We start from the raw sequence: 12,142 nt of genomic DNA, 5'->3' as shown, positions 1-12,142 counted from the left end.
AAAATGCACAGCTAGTTCTTTTCCAGGAAGGGTGAATCTATACTTACCAGCTGATAGACCGTTCCACGGTCAATCTTCCGGAGTTCAGTTTTGCCACATGTTAAGACACAACAAAATTGATCTCTCTGGGCTCGGCTTTTGACCCTGATACTCCATGCTATTGTGTGCAGTAGTGGATGTCATCAAGAGCCTGAAGAGCTACTCAGGTCAAGAAAGTCAATTCTGATACATTGATTCTCGCTATGATAATGGCATAGCTAGAATTGCATTTTGGAAATCAACTTTCTGCCCTAGTATAGATCTCGGTGAAGAATCTGTTTACATCTAAGTTCTTACCTAAACAGTTGTTCTTATATCAGGTGAAAGCTTCAAGTCAGAAAAGATGTTATTCTGATTTGGGTCTCCAGGTCTCTTTAAAGTTCTCTCCCCCCCAGGGTGCGTCAGGCAATATCCAAGGCTGGCTGAAGACAAAGGAAGAACAACCCTCATGGCCCTCTTCATACCTTTCCCCTCTGGAGGGAATTCCGTTGTTCTCTTTGTGTAAAAGTGTGCTCCAGGATGGAGACTGTCACGTGAATAAGTCCATATATGATTCAGACCTTTCTCAGGTTGCAGACATGACCCATGTGCTGGTCAGAGCCCTAACAACAAAGTTCCGAAGAAGCAGACTGGCACCTATCAAGGCCTACTATCAGTAAAGTGTTGCTATTCACTCAACAAGCAACCTTCTCACAGTAGGATAGCCACACCTGTTGAGGTCTTCACAGAAGCAAACATTTGGAACACAAATACATTGACCATACTCATGACTTCAAATACAAAAACAATACATGCACAAAACAAAAAGGCAGTCCAGTAGCACTTTAAAGACTAACAAAATAATTTATTAGGTGATGAGCATTCATGGGACAGAACCACTTCTTCAGATCATAGCCATACCAGAACAGACTCAGTATTTAAGGCACAGAGAACCAAAAATAGTAATCAAGGTTGACAAATCAGAAAAATTATTATCAAGGTGAGCAAATCTGAGAGCAGAGGGGCGGAAGCGGGTGGGCTGGAGTCAAGAGTTAGATAAAGCAAAGTATGTAAAAGAGTCCTTATAGTGAGCTGGGTAATTGCCATCCTGGTTCAAACCACATGTTAATGTGTCGAATTTGGATATAAAAGAGAGTTCAGCAGCCTCTCCTTCCAAACAACTGTGAAAATTCCTTTTCAGTAAAACACAGACTTTCAGGTCATTAACAGACTGTCCCACTCCATTAAAGTGCTGGCTGACGGTTTTGTGAATCAGGAGTGTTTTTATGTCTGTTTTATGCCCATTAATTCTTTGCTTTGGAGAGTTTGAAGTCCGTCCAATATACAAAGCTTGTGGGCATTGTTGGCACATGATGGCATGTATGATGTTAGATGAGGAACATGAGACTGTGCCCATGATTCTGTGAATAACCTGGTTAGGACCAGTGAAGGTATCTCCAGAATAGATATGTGGACAAAGTTGGCAAGGGAGCTTGTTACAAGGAAAAGTTTCAGGAGTGATATTCTTCTGGTATAGTCTGTGGTTGTTGGTGAGAATCTTCATAAGGTTGGGTGGTTGTCTGTAGGAGAGAACAGGCCTGTCACCTAGGGCCTTCTGGAGTGTGGCATCCTGATCAAGGATAGGTTGTAGCTCTTTAATAATGTGTTGCAGTGCTTTGAGCTGGAGGGCTGTAGGTGATGCCCAGTGGTGTTCTGTTCTTGGCTTTTCTGGGCCTATCTTGGAGTAGCTGGTCTCTGGGTATTCATTTGGCCCTGTTGATTTGTTTTTATATTTCTCCTGATGGGTAATTCAGGTTTATGAATATCTGGTAGAGATCTTGTGGTTTTTGCTGTCTGTCAGTAGGATCAGAGCAAATGCGACTGTGTCTAAGGGCTTGACTGTAAACAACGAATCTAGTTGTGTGTGCAGGATGGAAGCTAGAAGTGTGTCGGTAAGTATAGCAGTCAGTGGGTTTCTGTTAGAGCGTGGTACTGATCAGTCCATCTTTGATTTGTACTGTAGTGTCCAGGAAATGTATCTCTCACTTAGAGTAGTCAAGGCATAAGTTGATGGTGGGGTGCAGGTTGTTAAAGTCTCTGTGGAATTCTTCTATAGTCTCTGTACCATGGGTCCAAATCATAAAGATGTCATCAATGTATTGTAAGTAATGGAGGGGTAATAGGGGAAGAGAGCTGAGGAATCGTTGTTGCAGGTCAGCCATAAATATATTAGCATATTTTGGGGCCATGTGGGTGCCCATAGCAGTGCCACTAATCTGGAGGTATAAGTTGTCCCCAAATCGGAAATAATAGTGGGTGAGAACAAAGTTACAGAGGTCAGACACCAGATTGGCTGTGGTGACATTAGGGATGGTATTCCTGATTGCTTGTAATCCATCTTCGTGTGGAATGTTAGTGTATAGAGCCTCTACATCCATGGTGGCAAGGACGGTGTTGTCAGGAACTTTTCCGATGTTTTGTAATGATAGGATACACAGTTCCAGCAGATGATGTCATTGAAAATGATCGGTTACAAGAGGTATTTTGTCCAAATCATCTCTGAGTTATGCATATTTCTGTGTATCTCAGTTTTCATAAAGCATGGAAGTTGAGGAGGGTCTCTCACAGATCCACCTGGGATGAAAGCACCTGGCCAGGTTTATTGTCAGCAAAGCACAGTAATAGTACCTGGCAGATTCTGTCAGGATACTAAGACATGGATGTCTGTGACAGTGGACATGGACACCACTCAGTCAGTGATGGGACTTCCGCTTCCTCCCCAAGCTGACCAAAGACACTTCTTCTGAGACACATCTTTAAACCTTGATAGGAACAAGTTCGTACTGTCCCCTGGCCTGACCTAGTACATGTTGGTCCGAATAAAACATCTTTATTGCATGCTGTCATCCTGACCTTATCTTGTAGGAGAGATCAGTGTGTTCCTTTCATCCTTGGGACATGTTTTTGTGCCATCCTTGACAGCAGAATGTTTTGCTTCTACTTGATAGCAAGATGTCTTTGCACTATTGCTGTGCGACTTGCACTTTTTAGTGAGTTACTGTTAACAGCTTCTACCTCATACCATGCCTTTGATACATGAGCTTCTGACTCAGGCCCTCTTCTTACTAGATTCCTGCAGTTTTTCTCTGTTTACGGGGAGGAAGTTTACCCATCGTCCTAGAAAAGCATAATGCACAGACTGAAGCTGGTCCAGTGGGCTGGAGGCTGTTATGCCTCCTTTCCCATGCACACGTGTGCCCCATTTGTTCCTTAGTGTGCTCGTTCTCTCAGAGCCTCCAGTTATCATGTCACCTCCAGGTTTTGCACCCACCATGAAACATGTATGGTACTCTATAGGGGCTGGGTGTTGAACTGCCCATTTGGGTCTCCTACCATTTGCTGGGCTTGGAGAGTGGGGTGGTGGGAGGAGTTGCCTTGGGCAGCACGTGGCACGGAGGAGGAAAGCATCCCCACAGCCCGTGCTAGTGGCCAAGGGGAGTGTCATGAAGAGGGCAGGGCCTGCCAGGGGGTTCTGGGTGCACTAGCCTTTCCCTGTCTCCCCCTGCAGGAGAGCTTAGTCATTGACAGGCCCCGTGTTCGTAAGCAAACCAAGCACTACAATTCCTTCGAAGAAGATGAACTCATGGAGTTCTCGGAGCTGGACAGTGACTCCGATGAGCGGCCCACACGCTCACGGCGCCTCAATGAGAAGACCCGGCGCTACTTGCGGGCCGAGTGCTTTCGTGTGGAGAAGAACCTGCTCATATTCGGGTGGGTCTCCCTTGGGCTCTGGTTACTGTGGGAGATTGGGCTAATCCTCTGTGCAGTTGTGTGTCTTGGGTAGCTTGATAGCAAGTCTGCTGTCATCTGTTTGTGCCTGCCACAGGCTGCTGCACAGGTCACAAAGCTGTCAGGGGCCTGCAGAGCTAATGCCCTGCTAGGGGGACCTACTGGGTGCTGTCCCAAACCCCACGTCTGTGGGAGGAAAGTGGTTTGTGCCTGGAGCATGAGCTGGGAGTCAGGACTCCTGGGTTCTTTTCCTGCCTCTGCCATTGACTCACTGTGTATTGTGGGCGAGTCCCAGCCCCTTTCTGTGCCTGAGTTTCCCCAGCTGTAATTGGAGTGGTACATGTGATACAGCATTATATAGTGGGTCAAAGGTGTGGCATAGGTTCACCAGGGGTTGTACAGGCTTTGTCCATTATTGCCCTGTGCAGTGTTGTGAGCTCCGCACAGGAGAAGTGCAGTCACTGGTCAAGTTTATGGTGTGTGTTTCTGTTGTGCCAGCTGGGGTCGCTGGAAGGATATCCTGACCCATGGACGATTCAAGTGGCACTTGAATGAGAAGGACATGGAGATGATTTGCCGTGCCCTGCTTGTCTACTGCGTGAAACACTACAAGGGCGATGAAAAGATTAAGAGTTTTATCTGGGATCTGATCACGCCGACAAAGGACGGCCAGAACCAGGCCCTGCAAAATCACTCAGGTACTCTTCCCCTTGCCAGTTATTGCTCTTCTGTCAGTGCCAGCCTGCCCAGCTCTCAGTGCCCAGGACTAGAGAGTTAAATGAGACTGGGTCCCAGCAGCCCCACAGACAGCCAGAGCTGGGCACCAGGCAAGCACTCTGGGGCCAAGTGGCCACTGGACGGACTTGTATCCGGACCCCTGGAGGGCTCTGTGATATAGGAGGTGGGCAGCCCTGTCCCAGCTGAGAAGGAGCATTGGCTTGGGGAGCTGGGGCTCCAGGCCACCTGAGCTGCTGTTCCCAAGGCCTAGATCATAATAGACCAGCAAACAGGCTTGGGGCTGTTGTGGGGTTTGGGGGGTGAAGGTTGTCTGTGAGGTGAGTGGCAGAGTGCAGCTCATGCTGTCCTTTACGCTCAGAACTCTGGGGTGTGGCCAGTGCTGGCGGCCTGCTTGGCCCTCTGCTCTCTGCAGGCAGCCAGGCTATGTTAAAGGTGACTGCTCCATTTGGCGGCAGCCATTCCCTCTGGGATGCTGCTGAGCTGGGATACTGAGAGCTAAGGCAGACGAGGCCTGGCACCTGCAAGTAGCCAGTGCAGTCCTTGGCTTGGCACTGTGTGGATGCCCCAATCCATGGCACAGTGCCCTGTCCAGCTGGCTGCCAGCACTGCCTTTCATTTGTCCGAGCCATACTGAAGTCTGAGGCAGCTGCTCCTATTTCCATACCACAGGCCAGGCCAGAGGTTGTTTGTGAGGTGGCTATCAGCAGTGGGCAGTCTGAGGCTGTTGCTTGGGGTGCAAGAGAAAGCAGCCAGATTTGCTAGTTGGTTTGAACACCTGGGCCCAGTTAGGAGTCGTCCCCTTGCCTGCTGCTGCTGGGTTTGGTCACGGCCATCGTATCCCTCCCTGGGCATGAGTGATGCCGTTGTCTGCTGTTCTGAGTCAGTATCGTCATCTTGTCCAGCCTCAAGTCATCTCAACAGGCTGATCAAGGGCTCAGGCCGGGGTGTGTGCCGGTTGCACCAAAGGACCCTGGCACAGACCTCAGATGCTGGCAGGCTGTGCTGCTGGGTGCCCGGGGCACTAGCATGGAAGGGAGCAGTAGTAAAACTGACAGGGTGGCACGTGGCTCACGTTCCAGTGGGGTAACGAGCAAGGCAGGGTCTGTGGAGTGCAGTGCTGACTGTAACACAGCTGGAGCCCTAGCAAGGGGAAGCCTCAGAACTGCTCAGGCAGCTCCAGAGCAGGCCTTTGCTTCCCTGAGTTTGGGCCTGTGGCTGGTAATCTAGGACTGAATTCCAAAACACAGGTAAGTGTGATCAAGGAACAGGCTCCTGGCATAAGGCTGGCCCTGCTGCAGAGATGAGGCGTGGGCTCTGACTGGCAGGTGCCGTGGGTACGGGTCTGCTTGGATGCCATCTCATCAAGGTGTCCGGCCCTGATGCCTGGTTTGGGCTCTGCTTACAGCTGCGTCGGGGAAGGCAGGAGTAGGCCTGGTGGGGCTACTGTGGAGCTGAGTTTAGAGCCTGAGCTAGGGCCCCGATGTGTGCTGAGGAATTGCTGAGCATTGACTGTGCTCAGCAGTGCAGGGAGATGTGGATGTGCAGTGATATTGCTGAAGGTGGCAGGGCCATGGCTGGCCCGGGTCACTGATGAGCAGCAGGAGATACGTTGTGTCAAGGAGAGTGGGGGTGTTGGAGCACCTACTCCCTGACCTGACATATGGCCCATGTTAGCCAGCTTGCTTCAGTTCTGGGGGCTGGGTTACCAGCAGCAGCAGCATCCAGCACCCTGTACTCCTGCACACCCCACTGCCCCTGTATTTTGGCTGTTACGAAGGGGTGGATGTGATACGGGTTGGCCTGGCCTAACTAGTACACCAGGCATGCAGGGCTCTGCCATGGGATTGTCCCTGGACAGGCATGCTAGGTAGGCTAGCGATCCTGCCTGCCTTTTCTCTGGCTCCTCTGTTAAGAGCATAAGAATGGCCACACTGGGTCAGACCAAAGGTCCGTCTGCCAACAGTAGCCAGTGCCAGGTACCCCAGAGGATGTGAACCGAAGACAATGATCAAGCCATTTGTCTCCTGCCATCCATCTCCCACCTTTGACAAAAGGCTAGTCACCATACCTTACCCCTTGCTAATAGCCATCTATGGACCTAACCTAATCAAGCTCTTTTTTAAACTCCGTTGGAGTGCTGGCCTTCACAGCGTCCTCTGGCAAGGAGTTCCACAGGTTGACTGTGCTCTGTGTGAAGAAAAACTTCCTTTTATTATTTCCCATGTGAGCTGTGGCCCAAGGGTTTAAGAGCAGAGCAAGGACTGGCTTTAGGCCTTCCAGCCGCCCGGCTCCTGCAGCTAGTGACTGTGCCCTGTTTCATCCAGTGCGTTTCTCATATGCCCATCAGGATGCTGTCTGTTGTGCAGCAGTGCCGCTCATGTGCTCTGTCTTGCTGTTGCAGGGTTGTCGGCCCCAGTGCCCAGGGGCAGGAAGGGGAAGAAGACGAAGAACCAGATGCTGCTCCCTGAGATAAAGAACGCGGACTGGTTGGCCAGCTGCAACCCTGAGATAGTCCTACATGATGACAGCTACAAAAAGCATCTGAAGCAGCACTGCAACAAGTGAGTGAGCAGGAGCCCCTGCCCCATGGGATTGTGGAGTGCGTTCCCATGCTTCATGGCCTGTCCTGGGTGCAGAGCAAGGCTGCGTGCCCCCAGGCTTTGCCCCTGGGCTGTAGTACAGTGTCTGGAGAGGAAGGGGCAGGACTCACCTGGACATTCAGCAGTGGGATGTTGGTTTGCTGATGGTTTGTCAGATCCTGGTCAGTTTTGCCTTGGTGTGAAATGCTGATGATGTGCCAGCAGCCGTGGCCCTGCAGGGACTTTTCACTTCTCTGTGCCTCAGCTGGCATTCAGGTACTTCCTTGTTGTCACAGGTGTGCACAGTCGAGCCCTCAGCATCAGTATTAACTCTCACATGTCCTTGTGTGGAATGAGTTGTGTTGTGTGCACCAACAAAAACATTCTGCGCACAGTGTGTGGTGGGGCTGGGGCCAGGGGGCTGAGGGCTGTGTCAGAGGGGTGGGTTATAAGGTGAGGGCTCCACAGTGGAGCTGAGGATGATGAGTTTGGGGTGCAGGCTGCCCCACAAAGAGCCTTCTCTACCCTAGTGAGCTCCTTTGAGCATGTTTTAAGCCTGCTTGATTACAGGGTTAGTGAGGTGAGACATCTGAGTTCCGGGCAGAGGGAGCTGGGCCCACAGCCTACTGAGCTGGCAAAGGAGCTTGTTCCCTGCCAGCCTGGGCTGTTTTCCCCTGTAGATGGGTTCTACTGCCTAGTCCCCATATTCCAGCTGCTTCAGGCCTCCCCTCTCAAGCCTCAGGCCCTGGGTGTCCTGCTGCATCACAGTATGGAGGGCAGCTGCTCCTAGGCCTGTGCTCTGCCCTAAGTGGTGGTCTCATGAGATGGGGGTGGCTCCCCTACATGTCTGTCCTGGTACGTAGCTGGATGGCTGCAGGCCTGGGCAGTGATCCCCACTGTCCCATGCTGCCGTACAGACCTGCTAGCCGTGTTGTGAGTGTCGGGGTTGTACTGTGCTGTGCTGTGCCGGAGCCCCATGCTGTGCTGTGTCTGTTGACCTGCCCCTCTCCCTTGGCAGGGTGCTGCTGCGGGTGCGAATGCTCTACTACCTGAAAGCTGAAGTGCTGGGAGAGGTGGCTGACAGAGCCTTTGAAGGGACGCCAGCAAGGTATGATGTTCCCAGCAGCCTAGGTCACTTTGTGTGCCCAGCTGCAGAGTCAGAACCCCCGATATCTTTGGCTGTAGCACCCTGCTCTTTGCTGGCATGGGGGAGCTGCCCTGCCGCTGTCTGGCTGAAGTCCCCTGTGTGAAAGAGCTCAGTCAAGTCACAGCCTCTGAAACCAAACCCTGAAGTTCTCACTCGGGCATCTTGTCTATGGTCTTTGTTGTGGTGGCTCTGCCAGAGGGCAGACAAGGGCAGTTTTCTTCCTCTGAGTGATTCCTGCCTCTCAAAGCTCCCTCTGCGGTGGAGCTGAGGAGGGACAGCTAGCTCCTTTGGCCCAGAGGCAGGACCTCTACTCCAGTGAAATGACTCCACTGGGAACCACGTGCACACACGTACATGCAGGTCTGGATGTCGAGGCATGTGCAGAGCTGCCTCCCAACCCCACTCCTCCAGTGCTCTTCCCAGACCTACCTACATCTGTGCAGGTGCACGTCAATTTGAAGCTCTGTTGGCTAGAATGACTGCAGCTGCTACTGCAGAAGCCTGCAGCTGACACTGCCAGCGCCAGCGTGCTGGGAACCAGGAGTACCCATGGTGCAGCCCAGCATTCACCTCTGATAAGTTGTGGCCCCGTCAGTCCTGGCCTAGCTTTGGCACCTGAGCCAGGTGGCTCAGTCTGCTATGGAGCATTTCTTGCGGGGACCTGCATTCCCTCCTTCTGCTCTGCAGGGAGCATGGGGGGGCTGAAATGGTTGCAGCCCTCTGGCTCCTGATGTCCCCCAAGGGAGGCTGAGCTGGGAGAAGCCTGGGAATTGTTGTGGAGTAACATGATGACTGCTACAAGAACAACAAAAAGTCTTGTGGCACCGTATGGACACACAGATATTATGCTCCAAAATATCTGTTTGTCTATACGGTGCCACAAGACTTTTTGTTGTTCTCGAAGCTACAGACTAACACGGCCACCTCTCTGATAATGACTGCTAATGAGCAGCCTGCTGCTGAAGCCCGTCTTCCACCATGGAAAGCCAGGGTTGCTGAGCTCACTGTGCCTGATCCATCCGAGTCCCTCAGCAGAATGTGCTGCTTTCCTGTACTTGGGATGGGTGCAGTCAGTCTGTGTCCCAGCAGCTGCCTAAAGGAAGCCCCTGCTCTGTCCATTCCAGCAGATAGATATTTCCCGTTGCTGTTGCTGTCGGTGACTATTACGTTTAGGGGAGTCTTTCCTGAGCCTTATGGAGATACGCATCTGATAGAACTGAAAGGGACTTCGGCTGGTCATCGAGTCCAGTCCCCTGCCCGCTTGGCAGGACCACACACCACCCCATTTTATTTTTAACTCTGTTTGCCCCAGATCCTTAAATAGCCCCCTCAGGGGTTGAACCCACAACCCTGAGTTTAGCAGGTCAGTGCTCTAACCAAAGCAAATGTCATTCAGATCAGCCTCAGGAGCTCATGGGCTGGCCTGGGTGGGTGAGAGGGTCAGACCAGGCCCACCATTCCTGTCACACAGATGTGTCCTGTGACGCTGCTGAGTGCAGGCGGGGCTGGTAGCAAGACTCAGCTAGCACAGTAGCAGGCCAGATTGCAGCCATGGTTGGTCCCCTTGATGTCTGTAGAGCTCACATAGAGCGAAGGGCAGGATCTGACCTCACTGTCTCTGGAGATGCAATCACCAGAGCATTACTGAGGCTGAAGGACCCCTGAGCCCACCTACCTGTCTGCAGAAGTGGTGTTTCCCGGGGAGTCCAGAGCAGGGTACATTCGTCACCTTTCCTTTCAGGGAGCTGGATGTGCTGCTGCCCGACATTGACTATGTGGAGATCCCAGTGGACTGGTGGAATGCGGAGGCCGATAAATCACTGCTTATTGGAGTTTTCAAACATGGTATTGCCCCACCAAGTGCCAAGCTCTACCCAGGCATACTGGGGTGCTCCTGCTGCCCGAGCCAGGAGTGTCTGCATGTTCCAGACCCCTCCCCCAGACAGAGCTAATGGAGTGTCACACCAAGGACCCCCTATCCTGGGTGATCCTGTGAGAGTCCCAGGAAGCCACATGTCTTTGCTGTTGTGGGCTGGCAGTACTGAGTGCTCGTGTCCGGCACATCCCCTCTCGGCCAGCTCAGTGGAGTCCAGGCTGAGCCAAATTGCTTGGGCCTGTAGCTTTACCAGCTCTCCCAAGCTGCATGGAGTGGGCCTCTCCCACGTGACTTAGGTTACGATGACACTACCTGGCCTAGGCGACAGCCAGGGTGGCACAGCTGTGTCACTACATCAGGTGGTGTACACACTCTGACGTTCTGCTGACAAAGCTCTTCCACCTCCTACAAGCGGCATTTGCGTTGTTGGCGGGAGAGCGCACGCGGACAGAGCGCAGCTGACACTAGAATTTGCCACAGCAGAGCTTTTGTCATTCGTGGGGAGGGACGAAGCACTTGTGAATGACAAGAGCTTTGTTGCGCAATTGCCATTGAGGACAATGCCGTATCAGACGCTCCAACACCTGTGATGGCCCTGATCCAGGGAGAAGCAAGTAAACTAAGGGCCTGATGTGGGGGAGGCGGGGAGGGAAGAGGATGTGGTTGGTGACCCACATTGCTGGCCAAATTCTCCACTCAATATATGCTGCCTCTGGAAACTCCTCTGGCAGTTTCCATTGGAGACAGGAGTCTTTAATGCCTGTTACCTCTTGTGGTCTGTGAGTGCTGTGTCCCATCCCAGAAGTAGCTGTCTCTCTGGTGCGGACAGGGCTCCGTCTTCCACTCAGAAGGGTTGCAAATTCATCAGCTGCCATTTATGTAGGTCTTTGGATGCTTCGTGTCAGACTTGCTGTTAAAGGGCCAAGTAACCTGTGGACCAGAGGTCAAGGGCACACTGGGGCAGGCTCCACTGGCACCACCAGAGTGTAGCCAGAGCTGGTCCTGTGGGGCCTGGCCCCTGGCTAGTACATTGTCCCTGTTAATGTCAGCTGCGGGATTTCCAGGTTATGAGAGGTACAATGCCATGCGAGCAGACCCAGCACTGTGCTTCCTGGAGAAGGTGGGCATGCCAGATGAGAAGCTGCTGTCTGCGGAGCAGGGTGTCAGCGATGGGGCACAGGAGGCTGCAGAAAGGTAGGCAGAGGTTGGGAGTCTAGGTGGATCTGGGGGCAGAAGAAGCAGGCCAAACATCATGCTGTTCTTTGGGGGTGGGCAGCAGAAGGGAGTGAGAGCAGAGGAGGGTAAGCTGGCAGCCCAGCAGGGCTCTGTGCCCTGGTGTATGCTGGACATGCCTGTCTGTGACCATGGGAGAGAGCAGGGAGAGTGTCAGGTGTGGGGAGCTGCCCCTCTGAGTGCATTCCCTCAATGGCCAGAGAGGCGCATATGCTTCTCACCCTCGCCTAGGTGCATGTTTACTCTCCCAGCTGGGGCTGTGACAGTCCCTTAGCAGCTGTGCTGTGCTGCACTGTGGCAGGGGGAGGAGCTGACCAGAGTGTTCACAGCCCCTATTGCCTGCAATGGGAAAAGAGGGGTGGGCTGCAGCAGGAGGGACAGTGGTTTCAGCAGAGATGAGTGCCCAAGAGTCCCAGAGTTGAGCCCTGGAGTTGGGACTGGCACTGGGTTTTTGGCCAGCTTTGCAAACGCACAGGCTGCACATTTTCTTTGGCCCCAACATGCTGAAGGGAAGGGAATGTTCCCTCCTGCAGCGGAAGTCAGGGCCACGCTTGGAGGCCTGATGGGAAGCCCAGATGGCGCAAAGCGGATTGCTGGGGTGGGCATAGGCAAAGTGGGGCGGCCAGGGCTAATGCTCCGTTGGTGCTTTGTCTAGGGCAAACATGGAGAAAGAGGAGAACAGCGGAGACAGAGCTGAGGGGCTGCCGCAGCAGGAGGTGAGTGCAGCTCCCAACAGCCAGGAGCTCCCCAGCCCTAGCCAGG

General features: G+C 52.7%; 1 protein-coding gene across 12 annotated transcripts in view; it reads left to right on the top strand.

Moving 5' to 3' along the window:
- The window catches only part of CHD6 (chromodomain helicase DNA binding protein 6), a 209,956-nt gene that overhangs the window by 161,471 nt on the left and 36,343 nt on the right, over window positions 1–12,142 (top strand). For all 12 annotated transcript variants that reach the window (XR_012647850.1, XM_075011571.1, XM_075011572.1 and 9 more), the window contains 7 exons: window positions 3,587–3,789; window positions 4,306–4,505; window positions 6,947–7,106; window positions 8,143–8,232; window positions 10,013–10,116; window positions 11,212–11,341; window positions 12,036–12,096. Coding sequence is in view for 11 of the 12 variants with exons in the window: in XM_075011571.1 (XP_074867672.1) it covers window positions 3,587–3,789; window positions 4,306–4,505; window positions 6,947–7,106; window positions 8,143–8,232; window positions 10,013–10,116; window positions 11,212–11,341; window positions 12,036–12,096 (948 nt within the window). In the remaining variant the exon portion in view is untranslated. The remainder of the gene's footprint in view (window positions 1–3,586; window positions 3,790–4,305; window positions 4,506–6,946; window positions 7,107–8,142; window positions 8,233–10,012; window positions 10,117–11,211; window positions 11,342–12,035; window positions 12,097–12,142) is intronic.

The sequence above is a fragment of the Carettochelys insculpta genome, chromosome 17 (genome assembly GCF_033958435.1).
Source record: "Carettochelys insculpta isolate YL-2023 chromosome 17, ASM3395843v1, whole genome shotgun sequence".
In the NCBI taxonomy this organism is placed as follows: domain Eukaryota; kingdom Metazoa; phylum Chordata; order Testudines; family Carettochelyidae; genus Carettochelys; species Carettochelys insculpta.
The sequence above is the reverse complement of the archived record's forward strand: the minus strand, read 5'-3'. Positions and strand labels throughout refer to the sequence as shown.